The following is a 17,451-nucleotide window of genomic DNA, read 5'->3' on the forward strand; positions in this document are numbered from 1 at the left end:
ATATGTCCATCAAACAGATACATAGAGTCGTAGGTATAAATCTTTTGTATATATACGTATATTTTAGAGAGGGTTGTGTCACACTTTTTATCAATTACGAAATTATGGAAGAGGGACTATGTGAGTGAAAATAGTTATGAAGTCCACCGTCGAATTATTGTTTAACTTTTTTCTAATTTTAGGGTCTTTTATCAACTATATTCAGTTTATTAACAAGGTCAAATCAAAAAATACTCTAAATATTCTGTAACTTACAAAAGATTTACAATTGACTGTTGCCTCACAGATATCCAATCACACTAAACGTTTGACTCTTCACATAAGTTAACACTTTTTTTTTTAATTCTCACCGTAGGTCTATTGAATAAGTGTTTTTTGTTGAAATACAGATCTAACGTTGCTGGAAACAGATTTAAATTAAGATGCTATTGATGACAATGACCACCTTTTTACAAAAATACAAAATATGTCTTTAAAAATTTCTACTATTATTGTATTATTCCGATTATATTTATTTGATGTCTATTTTCAGTGGTTTTTACTACTGTATAAACTAATAATCCGACAGAATTAAGAAAAGTTTAACTTATGTCGTGAATAAATATTCTTCTTCAGTGACATTTTAAACATAGTCAAATTTTAAGAAATTTTACTCAACAATTTATAATCTAGATATTACTTAATAAGAATATAACATTTTAGTATTTTTTCATAAAAACATACTGTCAATTTTATTTTTAAATTAAAATAAACATTTTTTTACTAACTAACTCATTACTTTATATTCATTATATTATTACATACTACATATTATATGTATTTATCGAAAAATAACATTAATATATGTTATATAATCTTAAAAAAATTATATTATTATTTACTAAAATAATTGATTCTTTTTATTCATACATATTTAATTATATTCATAATAATAATCATGACTAATAAAAAAATATACTTAATTTAAATAAAAGTGACTCTAACATTAAAATAATTAATAACAGAAATTATTACACATATTGATACAACATTTTTTTTTATCTTTTCTATTTATTTATTCCACAGCAATATATATAATTTAGTTTAATTAAATATATTGATCCAACATATATCAAATAAATCTCAAATGATTAATTTAATATATGAAAATGACAACTGCTATAACATCAATAAGAAAATTATTCATAATTTTATTCTCCACCTTTTTAAGTTATTAAGATATTAAATAATCATTTTAATTTTATTGTTTATTGAAGTTAAAAAATAATATATTACATTTTTTTCTGTATAATATTAAAAACAACTATTTTAATCATTCATTTTTTTAGATCTCATTTCACGAGTTTTAGGATAGTGTAGTTTTTTATTAAAGAGACAAAAAAGGTTTAAAAGGCCCATCTACATAACTAATCTCTTTGGTTAGCCCAACTTTACCAAACAAGAAAGGTTTAACAGCCCGTCCCATCACTTTGGTTAGCCCAGATTTACCAAACAAAAAAGGTTTTACAGCCCATCCCATTTCATATAAAATATTCTTAATTACAACAACTGAATTATCCTTAACTTAAGGGTACCTTCTTTGTCATATTTTATAATGTTCAAGAAAACGTGTGATAGTTAGAAGAAGAATGAGACGGTTAAAAGTACTATGTTTTCCAATGTAATTTACTAATTTAGAAAGTACAAGAGCTTATGATTATAAACAACTTTTGAAGATATTTTAGTTTAGCTACCTGAAGGGGGAGTAAAGAACCAACAATGATATCATATTAAGCAGAAGTTATAATGGTCTTGATAATGGAAAAAGGAAGGCTATATATTATGGTACTTTTATCAATGCCAACTATCTTATGTATTAAATAATATAAATAAAGTAATAAACCGTTTTAGACCTTTCTAGTAATTTATTATACAAAAGCAACATTTTCATACAAGTCATACAAAATTGATTATTTCAAGTTAATGCTCCAAATATAAATTAATTATTTTAAAAAATTTAACTAATCACAAGAATTGTTGAAATTACTTCGGTCTCCTATTTTTCCTATACATTTCTTTTCTTTTTTTAGTTGAGTAATTTACATCCTCTTCATCTATGCTTCTATAAATTGGTTCATTGCACACGTTGTTTGCCTATAATAGTCACTAATCAGCACATAACATAAATAGAAACACGTTAAAATCAATAAATAGATTTTTTTTAGAATTCTTAACAAAATTTAACAATAAAAAAGCTAAAATTAAAAAGGTCAGGAGAACCACGTTATGATTCCAGGGTGTGACTTAACAAGGAAAATTACTTAAACAAACATGCTTTCAATAACGAAGAAACATCTTAGTTGTAATCGTGTAAGAAAACGATTACACTAAGAACCAAAAAAAAAAAAATTGTATAGTTGTTTGGTTTTATTAGTTTAATCAAACGGATTCAAAAGCTGTGCAGCCAAATCATTGAATCACATTGAAGAGTTGAGATTAAATAAATAAGAGAAAGAACAAAGTTTTGGCATTGAAATCAAGGCTAAGGAAAATTGTTATTTGCATCTTGAAGAAAAAGGTAAAGAGAAATAATGGGTGGTTCCCAATCACAACAAGTCACAGCAAGATCAATCCATGAATTCACAGTGAAGGTTGTTATAGTATAATGTTTTTAATTTCAATGTCTCAATTGAAATAATGGGATTGGCATTATTTTGCATGTTAACATGCCCTTTTATCATTGTTATAATTGCTAATAATTATATTAATTAGAAATTAGAAATTGCAATAAAAAAAATTATGTGGGAAATTTTTTAAGAGAGTTAATATTTGAGTTGTTTCACACAGGATTCCAAGGGCAGAGAAATGAACCTGAAGGTCTTCAAAGGAAAAGTTCTTCTTATAGTTAATGTTGCATCAAAATGGTTATTCTCATTTCCTTATAACAAATTCGTTGTTATTATTATCATTATCATTATTATTTGCAGTTAACTCGTTTCTTTTTTTAAAAACAGTGCATTGGGTAATGCAAATTATACCCAGTTAACTCAGCTTCATAGTAGATACAAGGACAAAGGTATTTATGTTACCAATTATTCATTTTTCAACCAAATTATATTATTAATTAGTGTGGCAAAAAAAGAGAGAAAATGACTGATGAAAACATATTTAATTTGTTAAATAAATAATGTGTTAGGTTTTGAGATATTGGCATTTCCATGCAATCAATTTTTGAATAAAGAGCCTGGAACCAGTCAGGAAGCTGAAGCCTTTGCTTGTGAAAGATATAAGGCTACTTTTCCCATTTTAGGCAAGGTATGTAACCTAATAGCCTTAATAATACAATATAATTAATCTTATAACAATAAGCCTATTGATTAAGAATTGAATTAATTATATGTATGTGTAGGTGCGTGTGAATGGAGCAGAGACAGAACCAATATATAAATTCTTGAAATCACAGAAAACAGGAAGCATGGGATCATCAAGAATTAAATGGAATTTCACAAAGTTCTTAGTTGATGAAGATGGCCAAGTTCTCAGGCGTTATAGCCCTACCACCCCACCACTTGCCCTTGAAGTATATATATTTCCTCTCATTATCTTATATATATTATATTATTATATCAATTATATCCAAAATATTACCAATTAAATCGATCACTCGTATAAATTATATATTAAAATATAAAATATATATTAAATATGTATAAAATAACACGTTTATACATATATTTACATACAAATATATAATAGTTGATTTTTTGTATAGATATATATTTTTTGTTATCTTATATATTAGAATTGAATATTGATATTTGTTAGCATATTTATGGGAAAATATGCATACACGTAACTATATAGGATATAGATGTATGTTTACATATGATTACATGGTAATATTGTAGGAGTTTTTTATTTTTTATTTTTTATTTTTTATTTTTTTATGAATTTAAAAACTTTACTAAACTTAATTACAAATGACTATATATTAACCAAAGTATTTGATACAATTGCGTACTGTATCAAAAAATCTATATGAAGAAGCTTATGATTAGATGAAATTTTGTACTAACAAAATCATATATTATATATGTAAATTACCATGTGAAAATAATTTACATAAGTTGTTTTTCTTACTTGACAGATGGACATTCAGAAGGCATTGGGGTTGGTTCCAAAAGGTTTCTAGTTACTTCAAATGCAAATAACTGGCAGTGATGATAATGAAGACATCCTAATGTTTTAGATAAATATGTTGTCTTCCATGTTTCTGTATCTGTTTAATTTGATAATGAATCAAAATTATGTCCTTAATTTATTAATTAATAATTCCCATCAAAGAAAAGCTGGGTATTATTTGAACTTGTTGATTATTCCATGGAAAATAATCATCAATTTCATTATGGTTTATCTTGTTTATTTTTTTATTTATGGATTTAATTTGTTCAGTGTCAATGTAAAATAATTTCATATAAAATTATGTATGTATTTATGTCCTTGCTATCAAGAACATACAGTAGTTTATTTCCATGGATAAAAAATAGTCAACTTTTAATTTTTTTTTTGTGGAATCAATGTATAAATTAGCTTTGTATAGATTAAATATATAATTATATATTGTTAGGTTAACAAAATTAAAAATAACTTTACATGGTGAACATTTTAGGAACTTTTTTCTTCCCTAATATCTTTTTTATGTCTGTTTTTTTTTTTTAATACCTATGAGAAAATATTATGTCTAATTAAAAATCTTAAGATAATTAATTAAGGGATTTTTCATTTTATAAACTATTCGTTTTTTTTTTGTTTTTTTCAATGTGAGACTAATTTTATACCTACTCTTCACACCTACAACATTAACAAAAATCATAACTTACTTTATGATCAAATAATGTCTCATGATATTTCTTATAGTGGCAATGTGGCATCATAATCCCTCACAAATTTTCCTTAGATATCTAAGACCAATTTGAATGAAGGCATGGACAGCATCATGGTTACATGAATTAGTGCACTCAATTATTTTTGTTTTGCTTTGTTGTGTCTAAAGAAAATGGTGTTTTTTCATAGCTATCTATCAATCTTAGTGTTCAATGAAGACAATCTTTTTTGATACAATAATAATATTGGAAGTGATCAAAGTTGAAACTTTAGCATACAACCGTTGAAGTTTGATCCGGCATGTAGGGTACATATAGTCACACACTTCAACCACAAACATCTTATCTCTTCTTTCTTTTTCTTTTTTACTTCAATTTCTATTAAGACAAGGATATCAAAGAATGCTTGTTGCTCCAAAAATAAAAGGCATGATAGCTACTTTTAAGCACAAAAAATCTTCAAAAATAAAAACAAATTTTATTTAGCTTGTAACTTATCATACCAATTTTTTAAGGACGTAACAAGTTCAAATATTAGCATCATAAGAATGAAAATAAATAATTATTTATTAATGACAAGTATACCTTGATTGATCAATATCTTGGCTTCAAATTTTCATAAGATTTTGTTTTGGTGCAAATATTTTCAAGATTTACTTTAAATATAATAATATATAGTATAAAATTTGTTACTCTATTATCCAATCATGATTATTCATGTATTCTACATGAATTATTATACTTAATTGTTTCTCCCATTACTTGAAATAAAATAGTTTTGGTTTTGCATGAACGTTTTTAATTTTCAATTTTTTATTTTATTGTTTCTGTAGTAGAAGTCGGTATATAATAAAATAATAGTAATAGTCATAGGTACAAAATCACAAGAGTTAATGCACGTGGGCTGGGTCCCACATGATAGACAAGTCATCAAACGCAGGCACACGTGTAATTCATATAACCAGATAACTCATTGGGCTGGGCCCAATAAAAGCCCACTATGTCTAGTTTTGGACCAACAGTCAAACTCATGTGGGCCTAGGTCCTTCAATCTGATCAGTAATCATCACCTTTATATATGACTTGCACTATAATATTTCCACATCAACTCAATTATATAACAAGGTATTATCACAATAATAATAATAATAATAATAATAATAATAATAATAATAATGAGGTATTTGGAATAAAAAGAAAAAAATAACACCAATTCCGTTTTCACAATGCATTTTTCGGACCGAAAAAGCGAAACAGCTTAACATTGCATATTTAAACTCATTAAAACTCGATTCGCATCATTATGCTCGATAAAAGGACATTCATTTTCTATGCATTGACTCGATTTATGATACTATCGGAATAAAACAAGTAAATCTAAAGAAAATTAGGGGTTAAATTCCATTAATAATAAGTAAATCCTTTAATTTAATATGTAAATGTATGTTAAAAAGTCTTGATTGGACAAAAATATCAAGGTCTGAGATGACCTAGAAAACACTATCAATTTAAGAAAGCCTACTTAGATATTGAGCATTTACAAATAAGAAATGAGTTTTTTACGATAGATAGTTGTGTAACTCCATAAAACAAAATTGAGTCCATTTTCTTACATGTATACTTGTATTATATATATTATATAGTTTTTCGACCTACTCTTTCGTATAACGAATGAAATAACAAAAATCGCATAACTTAACTGGTACCTATTCAGACTTGTTAGTATTTGATGAAATTCAATGCAGAGACTGGACTTCGTAAGATCCACTAAAATAAGTGAAGTGGTCTAATACGGATTCCATCTTTTTTATTTCACTTAACTTAATAGTATTAAAATACATTTATTTTATGATACTATCGGAGTGAAACAAGTAGATCTAAAGAAGAACATGAGTTTCAATTTTCCTGTATTTTTTATATATATATTTTTTGCATTTTTCGTAGAAATTTAATTGCCCTAATGAATAAGCTTTCAATGCTTTACAAAAACTTTTCTTTTTTCAAAGAGTTTTTTAGATTTTTTTTTTATCTTAAGGTGCATTTCTTTGGAATGATCATGCAACTTATATAGTTTTTTTATTGCTACAAGTTATGTGAAAGACATATCTTCTGTTCTGTAGAACAAATAGTTCTTTTATTTAATTAATTAGTCATTTTTTATTTCTTTTTTTTTATCTTTCTACCTAAAGTAAAACTTTGAATATTATAACACTTTTTTCAAAATTTTGTCAAACATAGATATCTGTTTAATGTAAAAAAAAAAGAAATTAGTTCAAAAAAAAACTAATATTTTTGTAATAAAAGACAAAAATTCTTATTTATTTAATTAGGTCATGTCATATGAATTTAAATTTACTGCATATCAAACAAAATAAACGAATGTTTTGATTTGATTTGATAAATTTTGTTTTTATGAATATCTAAATAGGACAAATCGTCCCGTGGATATCTTTGCTTCGAAACAAAATTATTAGAATTAGACTCGATCAACTGGAATGTGTATTATCAATATAAGGTATCTTTCAATTGAAAAGAGCTATGGACTTGAGACAAAGAGAAAGAAATGTCTATTTATAAAAAAGAAAAAAAGATAAAAAAATAAAATTTGAATCTTTATCTTTAGAAAAATTTAGAAAAAATCTACATACTAAAAGTAAGTTGAAAGATGTATCTAGGAATTAGTCCTTTCAAAGTAAAATCTCCCTAAATACCCAATATATATGAGATTTTAATTCACAAGTGAACCAATTTAAAAGAGATCTAAAGTTAAAAATTTCTCAATAGATAATGTTACTCTAACACCCAACCAAAAAACTACTACAGTACCAATAAAAAAATGGTTGTTGATACTGGACGACGAAATGGATTTTGAAATTTATTAACATTCTCCAAAAGGATACTGTTAATAATTCCGCGGGTATCGAAACCATTAAAAAAAGTCCACTAACTTATTGGGTACTGTACGAAATATTTAAAATTCAAAAAAAAATTATCATTCTGACAATATTTTTAAAGGATTTGCAAATAGATCCACGGGTTCTTAATTATTAATAATTCTAAAACTGCTAAACCTACGTTACAGGCGATAGTACCTAGAATAACTACAGGTTTAACCATGTGGATTCTCCATAATAATTATGACTCATTTTTTTAGCCAATTTCGCTCTTAATACAAGTCAGAATTTTTTTTGTTATTGGAATAGGTAAATTTTTATTGATCCATCATTTGAAAAAGTCTTTTTTTTGTTTCTATCATCAAATAGAAAGTATCTATTACTACTATTTTTTTTTTTTACTTGTTATTGAATAACTAATTAATTCAACTCTTTCTTCAATAAAAGGAGGGTAATAACAACCAATTTGGGTTAGTCGAGTAGTCAGCTCATTCGTCCGTTTTAGCAAGTGCCGGAAATTTAAATCCCGCCATGTGCATGCAGTAACCCATTAGCCAACGATAAATCCTTAAACAAAATTTAGATTTGCGACAGATTAGTCATTGATTTATTAGGTTTTTATTATTAGATTTTTTTTAATATCTTCCACAATCACTTTTTTTGAGGTTGGCATCTAATTTTTATTATTAGATTTTTTATATTTTTTATATTCATTATCTAAATTATTTGATAATTTCATTGCATGTTTAAATTTCTATTAATTTTGACATAAACTAATGTAGAAGAGAATTTCATAGTTATCGATCTTATTAGTAGTTTATATATGTTATTAATTCTTATAAAAATGGTTCACGTAATTTTGGTCTTTTCTTCCGTTTACTTTTTTATTTTTTACACAAAATCTTTTGGTGATCTCTGAATTTTGATTAATATAATACGATTTTAGCCTCTTTTTAACTAAGATTGTTTAATTAGGATATTTATAGGACCAATAAAATATTCTTAAAATAGTTATGCTGTAAGAAGCCAGAATTTATAAAAGACTATAAGTATTTTAAAGATATATATACTAAAATGATACAGTAGATAACAAATACATAATATTGAACAGAAATTAAAAAATAAAAAATAAAAAATTACAAAGACCATGAAATAATACCCTATATATTTACGTCGACTAAACAAAATAATCAAGTTATATATATATGCCACGTTTTCATTTATTTCTTTTGATGTGATATCATGTACACCTGTAATTGTGTTGAACGAAATTAATAATTAAATATTATTAGATAATAATTTAATTAAATTTATTAAATTATTTAATAATTTTTAATTATTAACTTTATCCGAAAACAAACTGCACGAGCTTTCATCATTATTTACAATCAAGACTTCTATTAAAGTAAAAACAATAATTGTATACAATTCACAAAAAATTATAGAAATAGTGGACATACACTAAAGTAATGAGCAGTTTCCACTTACTAATATAAACGCACATATGGAAATTCTATAGGGATGTTATAGTCTACTAATTAGTAGGAAAATGCTATTTATTTAGTTAGAATTTGTTCATATTCTTGGTTCATTGTTATGGCTAGGTCTAACCATGATAAAAAGGTTTAAACTAAAGGTTTAGTCTTCATTATTTGACTGATTCTTTTAAAGAGGTCGGATTTAACATAAGTTAACAGACTTAAATAAATAATTAATCTCTAAAATTTTTCACCCACTTTTAAAAAAGAGATTTTAACAATTTCAAGATAAAAGAGCGATTATTCATCGTCAGAAGTAAAACTATCTCAACGGTAGTTATTAGTCTATCACTTATAAATACATTGAAGCACTTAAATAAAACTAGGTCCAATACATTTAAAACCTATTTAATCCCTTACTAACTTAGACATCGGAGTATCTTTGTAAGTATCATCCTCCATTTGTTCACATACACAACTCGGACAGCCAAGGTTGTCAAACTCGCGAGTCTAAGTAAACTCGTGGAGCTGACCTAAACTCGACTCGTAGACTCGACTCGTAGACTCGTACGAGTTTACATGTTATAAATTTTTTATAAAAAAATATATATATCATGTATAATATATATATTTACTCAAATATAGGCATTCAAACTTAACAATTTTAACATCAAAACACATAATAAATTAACATAATACTACAATTATAACAAGTACTCTAGAGGACACATTCAAATCCTTCACAAATATGCATCTAGTTCAACATAAAACACACAATCACACAATCAAAGCTTCATATAACACAACCGAAAAACAAAAGAAAATAACAAAGCACAATTAAATGTTCTAATAAAGTAAAAGTCTAAAACTGAAATCCTCCAATATCTTCATCTTCTATGGCATCAACATCATCATCTTCACCATCTCCATCAGAAACATCATTTGTTTAAGACATTTTGTATTTTTGTCCCTAAATCAACAAATCAACAAACCAAATAATTAATTTAGCAAAGTTATGCAGAGTTTCAGATTTCAATAAACTAAACTAAGCTAAACTAAACTAAACTAACATTTCATATTTCCTAAATTCAGAAGTCAAATTTCAATAAACTAAACTAAACTAACATCTCAGATTTTATAAATTCAGATTTCAACAATCAATAAACTAAACTAAACTAAACTAACATTTCAGATTTCCTAAATTCAAATTTCAGATTTCAATAAACTAAACTAAACTAAACTAACATTTCAGATTTTCAAAATTCAGATTTCAGTTTTCAATAAACTAAACTAAACTATCATATCAGAGTTTCGGTATTTCAGATATTCAGATTCATTAACAAAAAAACATCTAAGTAACTAACAGTCTAACTGTCCAAGTATCTAACACCAGAGCTTATTCAGTAATCCATATTTCATCATTCATTAACAAATATGTAACTATCATATATTCAAATTCATTAATCCATATTTCGTCATTCATCACACAAGAATTCAGACTAAAAAAATTTAAAAAGTTAATTTCAAAATCAAAACGGCAAAAATCATACCATTATAACAAAATTATTTAAATTTGTTCAACTACTAAAATTACAGATTAAACTCACACTAACAAGTAACAACTACCAAATGCATCAATTGATTCAATTCAGTAACAAATTTATTTTTAAACATACCTGAAGGCTGAGATGGCAGAATGAAGTAGGCTCAGCTGAGTAGCTGACACTGGCGTTGGTGCGTTGCTATGCTGTGATCCACGACGACCGATGGAACTGTGCTCCACAATGACCGACAGAAGCATGGCTGACATGGTGTCGCTGTGTTGTGTTGACTGATGTACTCCACGAATCCGCGTTCTTCGATGCAGAACAGGGAGCGAGAGAGTGAGAGTGTGTCGAGCTGAATGAGAGAACAAGAGCGAGAGAACAGTGGTTTGGGGAACGGCGAACGACAGCGAGGGATCGGGAACAGACGGCGGCGAGGGATGGACTGTTGACGACGAAACGCGAAGAAGAAGAGAGCTTGGAGAAGAGAAGAGAGTGAGTGCGAGCAAAGGGGGTTTTGGGTTAGCTGGGTTAGTGGATTTCTCCCTTTCGAGTTTATCCGAGTCTACCCGAGTCTACCCAGAAACGAGTTTGTGTCTGAATTAACTCGATTCCACTACCTAAACTCGTAAACTCGTACGAGTTTACGAGTTAACTCGCGAGTTTGACAACAATGCGGACATCAATTTCAGACGTAAACCAAATCAAAGACCACCCTCCTCTAACGCTTGAACCTCACAAACAAACTTAACCACTATCCGATTTTAAGTAAATCTCGAAACAAATCTCATCCTATCATCCAACAATAAATTAATAAAATTTATTTATTAAATATAATTAATATTTATAATAATCTAATAATAACTAAAAATACTAAAAATTACTACCCCAATAATTTCTCACGGTAAGAACCTTTTAGGAGCAGACTTCTACATCTTACAAGTACTTCCGGCAAAATTTACCTTAATAATAAATGGCATGGAAGAAAAATAAATAAAGAAATAAAGAAATAATGTTTCTTTTTAATTTGTTAAAGGGTCTTTATCTATGATACAAGAACATTGGTACGAACATAATACGACATGAAATACGTTGACACACGAATTTTAAAATTTTATAAGACACGAGAATATGCATATACAACAACAAAAATAATAATAAAGTCTTGTCCCATTAAGTGGGATCAGTTACATGAATCAAACGATACTATTGTGTTCTGTCATGTATCATGTCTACAAAGAGACTGTTTACATGTAGATCTCGTTTGACCACTTCATAGATGGTCTTCTTAGGTCTTTCTCTGCCTTTCGCCCTTTATCCATCTTCCATCCCATCCACCCTCCTGACTGGATGTTCTATCGGTCTTCTTCTCACATGTCCAAACCACCTGAAACGCGATTCAACCATTTTTTCCACAATTGGTGCTACTCCAACTCTCTCCCTTATATCTTCGTTCCTTATTTTATCCAATCGCGTATGACCACTCATCTATCTCAACATCTTCATCTCTACCACACTCAACTTATGTTCGTGCTCCCCTTTAGCCGCCCAACACTCCGTACCATACAGCATAGCCGGTCTTATAGCGGTGTGATAGAATTTACCTTTAAGTTTTAGAGGCACTTTTTTGTCGCAAATAAAATCAGATGCACTCTGCCATTTTGACCAACCTGCTTGGATCCTATGATTTACATCCTGTTCAATCTCTCTATTATCCTGTATGATGTACCCAAGATACTTAAAACTTTTAACTTTTCGTAGGATAATTTTAAAATCTTACCTAACACGGGGACACGCATACATATAAAATATAAAATATTTTTTAGATAAACCGTAATGATATTTTAATATTTTATTAATATTAAAATATAAATTAATTTTTTAATTATTTTTAATGTCTTATTTTAATTATATAAAGTATTTAAAATATTTTTTATTTTAATAAATAACAATATATATTATTTTTAAATTTATTTCAAAAATACATGTTAACAATAAGAAAAGACACGTTGACACATACACGATGGTATTTAGATGTGTTTAAGTGTATCCAGCGAATTTTTTTTATTTTTTATTATTAAGACACAGTTAAACATAACAAACACGCGTATCAGACAAGTATCAATAAATATAGTGTCCGAAATATATCTGACACGCAAACACCGTAACTCAGCAAAATATCCATACTTTATATTTAGGTTTTTACCATGAAACTTCTTCAAACTCTAGTAACAACAACATTAATTAATCGAATGTTATTGATGGAGAAATTGATGTGGATTATTTACTTCTTTATAAGTTTGAGTTTGTTGACGATGGGTGTGCCGGCAGAGATAAAGGGTGGGCATGTCACGTCGATGAGCATGATAAGGAAATTGTTATGCACTTATATCACACAGCACGTGACTATGGCTTCCATTGGGGGGCAACCCCTTTGAACCTTCAAAGTTAGTTGTTTCATTTGCATTGAATCATTGTGTTTGTTGTGGAAAAGCATCTTGTGTTTTCTGTCTTCTCAACATCGTCAATTCATCAATGTTTCGATCAATTGAATCTGTAGCCATAACTTAATTTTCACTCCACACATTCATTTGACCCTCAAACTTATCTTCCTAATTGATGGGATTTTTAAAAAAAAAAAAGAAGTTTTTTTGAAGTTATCTTTAATGATTTTATCATTGAACATGTTTATAATATAGTTTATTTATTTTTGTTTTCAGAAAATACAAAGTTAAAATGATGATAAACATTCTCTATATATATATGGGAGATTGATATATAATATGAATATACGATTTTGTCATGTTCATTTTGAATATGAGAGGTTCAAAATTTTTCGTAAAGTTATAAAGAGATATGTTATGTGTATGTGGAGAAAATATGTCGAATAAATAGACAGAAGATTATTTTTGGATGCATGTGTATTGTCCTATACAAATCTACTAGATAGTTTTGTCCAAGTCTACGTGCTAGTGTTATACACAAATGTATGTATGATATTAATTATTTAATTATCACAAACTCAGTGTCTATTTATACCAATAAAATTTAATGGTAATTAAATAATTAAAGAAATTTTGTTAGAGTAGTGGAATTACAAAAAAATAATCTAATGGCAATAGAATGATCTAGCCATAGATGTAGCTTCTATTAACCAACATATCTATAATCTATTATCTATCTATTATTATATCATATCGTATCATCTATCTTCTATTATATAAAAAAATATATAAAAATAAATTAATATTAACATTTGTTATTATTTAATTTTACATATTAGGTTAATAGTATGTCTATTAGGTTAATAGTCTGTTGATCACATTATTGTTTAAATTTGTGTTTTTTTTTAATTAAAGAAATAAAAGGAATTGAAACGTCATATGGAGTTTTAGGTCATTTTAGTGTCTTGTAGGTGTGGAAAGGAATTTATGTAACATGACAAAGGGAAATGTCCAAAATCTCCGAGCATCGTGTACATGAGTCAGCTTTCTTCCAATCAGAATAATATTGGAAGTTTTGTCATGTGATTTATGTCAAACCATAACTTCATTCTTGAACTTTCATCATAGTAGAAACTAGAAACTAAAAACCCACTTTCTCCCTAAAAAATGCCACATGTTATTGAAGCTATAGCTCCATTTAGAATTTGTTTTTCGGATTATATTATGAATTTAATTTTGATACACTCTTAAAATAAAATAATTTTATACATATATCTAATGATATAATATTAAATAAATAGAAATAATTATTTATTATATTGATTGTATGAATAATCATTTAAAAAAACAAATATAATTCTACGATTGTATAAAATATTTTACATTATCAATATATAAAAATTAAACTCTTATATTATTATATGATAATGATTATTATTTAGTTCATTCATCAAACTTTTGGTTTACTATTATTTTATTTGGTCTATAACTAATCACCAATATGATTAGACCTTTTTGCATAACTACCATTACTCCATTAGGATATGTCTTTATTAGCAACCAACTTATGATAATTTTAAACAATGTATACTATTATACATTATCATCACTTTATTATTGAGCTATTTATTTTTAGTTAAGACGTCCTTTGTTAGAGAGTGATAAACTTTGTTAGAATTTGGTTGATTTCTGTTGAAGACTTTATTATATATTTTTTTTACCTCATTTTAAAAATTGAGTGGACTCAGGGTTTAATATATATAACCCTAAAACTTAGTTTAAAAAGTAAAAGTCACTTAACATTTCTAAAGACTATTATGATCATACATTCATACTCTCTAGCGATATAAAATTTTTAATAAACTTGTAATAAAGAAATTCAATTATTAAACAAATTAAGATCTAATACTAATTTATAATCATATATAGTTTATTATTGTCATTTGTATATCTTAACTACTAATAAAAAATATTATATATACATAAAAATTAACAACTATGTATTTATATATATTTCGTATTATAACATGTATTTTATATTGATAACTGATTTAATTATTTTTTTTTTGTGCACAGAGCATATTGGGCTTGAATAATACATATTAAGATTACTTAACAAATGAAGAGAATAGAAAATGGAAGATAAAGATGTATAAAAATAGAAAAATAGGCATAAAAAATGGATAGCATTAAGAATGGTGGAGGAAACAAGGGTAAGGCCCTTAATCAGTAGTAGTGGATGACAAGTCACTCTCAAAGGCGTGTTTGGCAAAGGGGACAACCTTCATGCCTGTGACTTTGTCATCTTAGGTGGACAATGGGACATGTCCAATTTCTCCAAACCATTTGGGCCCCACAACAACAATCTCACACACCACAAATTTTCTTCCTTTATTCATCATATCATATCTTCAACTCTCTTCTTAGTTCCCACTATTATAAATACATTGCCCTAGTACAATTATTATTCATACCATACATACATTATAGCTTCTTCACTCATTCATTCATTCATTCAACTTCTCTCATTTTCTTCACATAACCAACAATTCAAACAATGGCAGCTAATGTATACTCTGTTAGAAGCTCAAAGATTCGTTCATGGGAAAGGTGTTCCAAACAAGTTAGGCAACAAAGGACAAGGCTTTACATAATTTGGAGATGCACTGTCTTGCTCTTGTGTTGGCATGACTAAACTCTCCCAATCTCGCCGGCTCTGTTCGCGGAATGTCAAGTCCCACATCGGTTAAGTTTGGACCAAGAAAAGAGTACATATTTTAGAATATCTATAATTTTATTTTCTTAGAAATTTAGATCAAGATGTAGAGGTGGATCTATTGATTTAGAATTCTTCAATTTGTGGTGAAGCTGAATTTGGGGTTCCAATTGGTGATTACTAACCATATACTTTAAGATAAGTAGTAGTGATGAAATTGTATTGTTGTATTATTGTACCTTATGGAAATTAAGTATAAGTTTTGGGGGTGGTAGTACTAGTAAGATAATCAATACTAACAAGGTTTTATATATGTTAGGTTGTAGGGTAGGTAAAGAAATTAAAGTAGGAGCTTAAGAGCAAGATTCATAGTGAAATGTGTAAGCTATGAACAAGCATTGTATTGTAAATAATTCAAAATTGAAGATGAAGATTATATTCCTTTATATTATGACTTCATCAACTAAGCCCTTGATTCTCAGTTTTGTTTAGTATTTTTTGTTTAATATTAGCTTTTAATTATTGCTATTGAATCAATAGTTGCAATGTGCAAATTTGGTGACAAATATGATTGAAATTTGGTGATTTTTCTTTCAAGTTAACAAAGACTTTGCTCTTAATATATAATTATGTTAATGAAATTAAAAAATAAAAAATAAAAAATGAAAAGAAAAACCAGTTCCGGAATCAACCATGCATTATTATAAGCAACCTCCAAATTCCAAAGTGAGAGTTTAAAAATTTTAAATCAATGGATCACCAACCATTTCCTAACACTAAAAGTTAAGATATTGGATTGAAGTGCATTTTATCTTACTTCTGGATAGCATGGAATCTTCATTTTGTTGAGTGTTAAAATTTCAATGTGGCAATGAAGAAGAACAAAAACCATATATTATACGAGCTTTTCAATTCCAAAAATGAAGCTAAGAATAGGGCATCACTTTTTCTAGGGTAGGGGGGTAGTTAATGTTAATATTGGTTTACACTTTACAACATATGATGATGCTAACATAATGGGTTTTCAGTCATGTTCCAATTAGGTTCCACAAGTGGGCAGTGTCATTCATTCACTTGGAATATGATGGCATCCAAACATGACATAAAGTAACAATAATAGGAAGACAATAACATTCATCAATGCCTTTGAAAACACCTTCTTGTTCTTTGGACACACAAATCACTTGTAGGGGTCCTTTATTTGGATTAGAGATAATACTAAATTAAATTATTTAGACTCAATATTAATTTGTTTGATTGAACTACATTAATGATAATTCACATTCCTAATAATTCTTATCTTTTAGAGTTTTAGGTATTAATCTGTGTTATCCAATTCAAACTTTTTTAAAGGGAGAAAATGAAAATCTAATTATCTTTAAATTAAATATATAAAATTTATACATGATAAAAATTATAAATTAAATAGTGATTAATTTTTTTTATTACTTTACATATCTCTGAATTTTCCCTAATATCCTACAGAGCATGATGGCATTGAGACTGTTACATC

At 27.4% G+C, this 17,451-nt stretch overlaps 2 protein-coding genes across 2 annotated transcripts; both read left to right on the forward strand.

Moving 5' to 3' along the window:
* The first annotated feature begins 2,570 nt into the window (after nt 1–2,570).
* LOC107475764 (probable glutathione peroxidase 5) lies at nt 2,571–4,276 on the forward strand. The gene is made up of 6 exons (XM_021135926.2): nt 2,571–2,630; nt 2,827–2,903; nt 2,994–3,055; nt 3,176–3,294; nt 3,389–3,559; nt 4,127–4,276. The coding sequence occupies exons 1-6, from the start codon at nt 2,571–2,573 to the stop codon at nt 4,169–4,171; spliced, it is 534 nt and encodes a 177-aa protein (XP_020991585.1). The 3' UTR covers nt 4,172–4,276.
* An 11,432-nt stretch (nt 4,277–15,708) lies between these two features.
* On the forward strand, nt 15,709–16,405 carry LOC110278051 (small polypeptide DEVIL 14). Its single transcript, XM_021135927.2, has one exon. The coding sequence runs from the start codon at nt 15,780–15,782 to the stop codon at nt 15,915–15,917; it is 138 nt and encodes a 45-aa protein (XP_020991586.1). The 5' UTR covers nt 15,709–15,779; the 3' UTR covers nt 15,918–16,405.
* The last annotated feature ends 1,046 nt before the right edge of the window (nt 16,406–17,451 follow it).

The sequence above is a fragment of the Arachis duranensis genome, chromosome 2, assembly GCF_000817695.3.
Source record: "Arachis duranensis cultivar V14167 chromosome 2, aradu.V14167.gnm2.J7QH, whole genome shotgun sequence".
NCBI classification, from domain to species: Eukaryota; Viridiplantae; Streptophyta; class Magnoliopsida; order Fabales; family Fabaceae; genus Arachis; species Arachis duranensis.

Bases quoted from the DNA above. Each gene is read 5' to 3' on its own strand.
- LOC107475764 (XM_021135926.2), top strand. From the start codon at position 2,571: ATGGGTGGTTCCCAATCACAACAAGTCACAGCAAGATCAATCCATGAA. The intron at 3,056-3,175 runs GTATTTATGTTA...ATAATGTGTTAG, and splicing joins TAGTAGATACAAGGACAAAG to GTTTTGAGATATTGGCATTT. The intron at 3,295-3,388 runs GTATGTAACCTA...ATGTATGTGTAG, and splicing joins CTTTTCCCATTTTAGGCAAG to GTGCGTGTGAATGGAGCAGA.
- LOC110278051 (XM_021135927.2), top strand. From the start codon at position 15,780: ATGGCAGCTAATGTATACTCTGTTAGAAGCTCAAAGATTCGTTCATGG.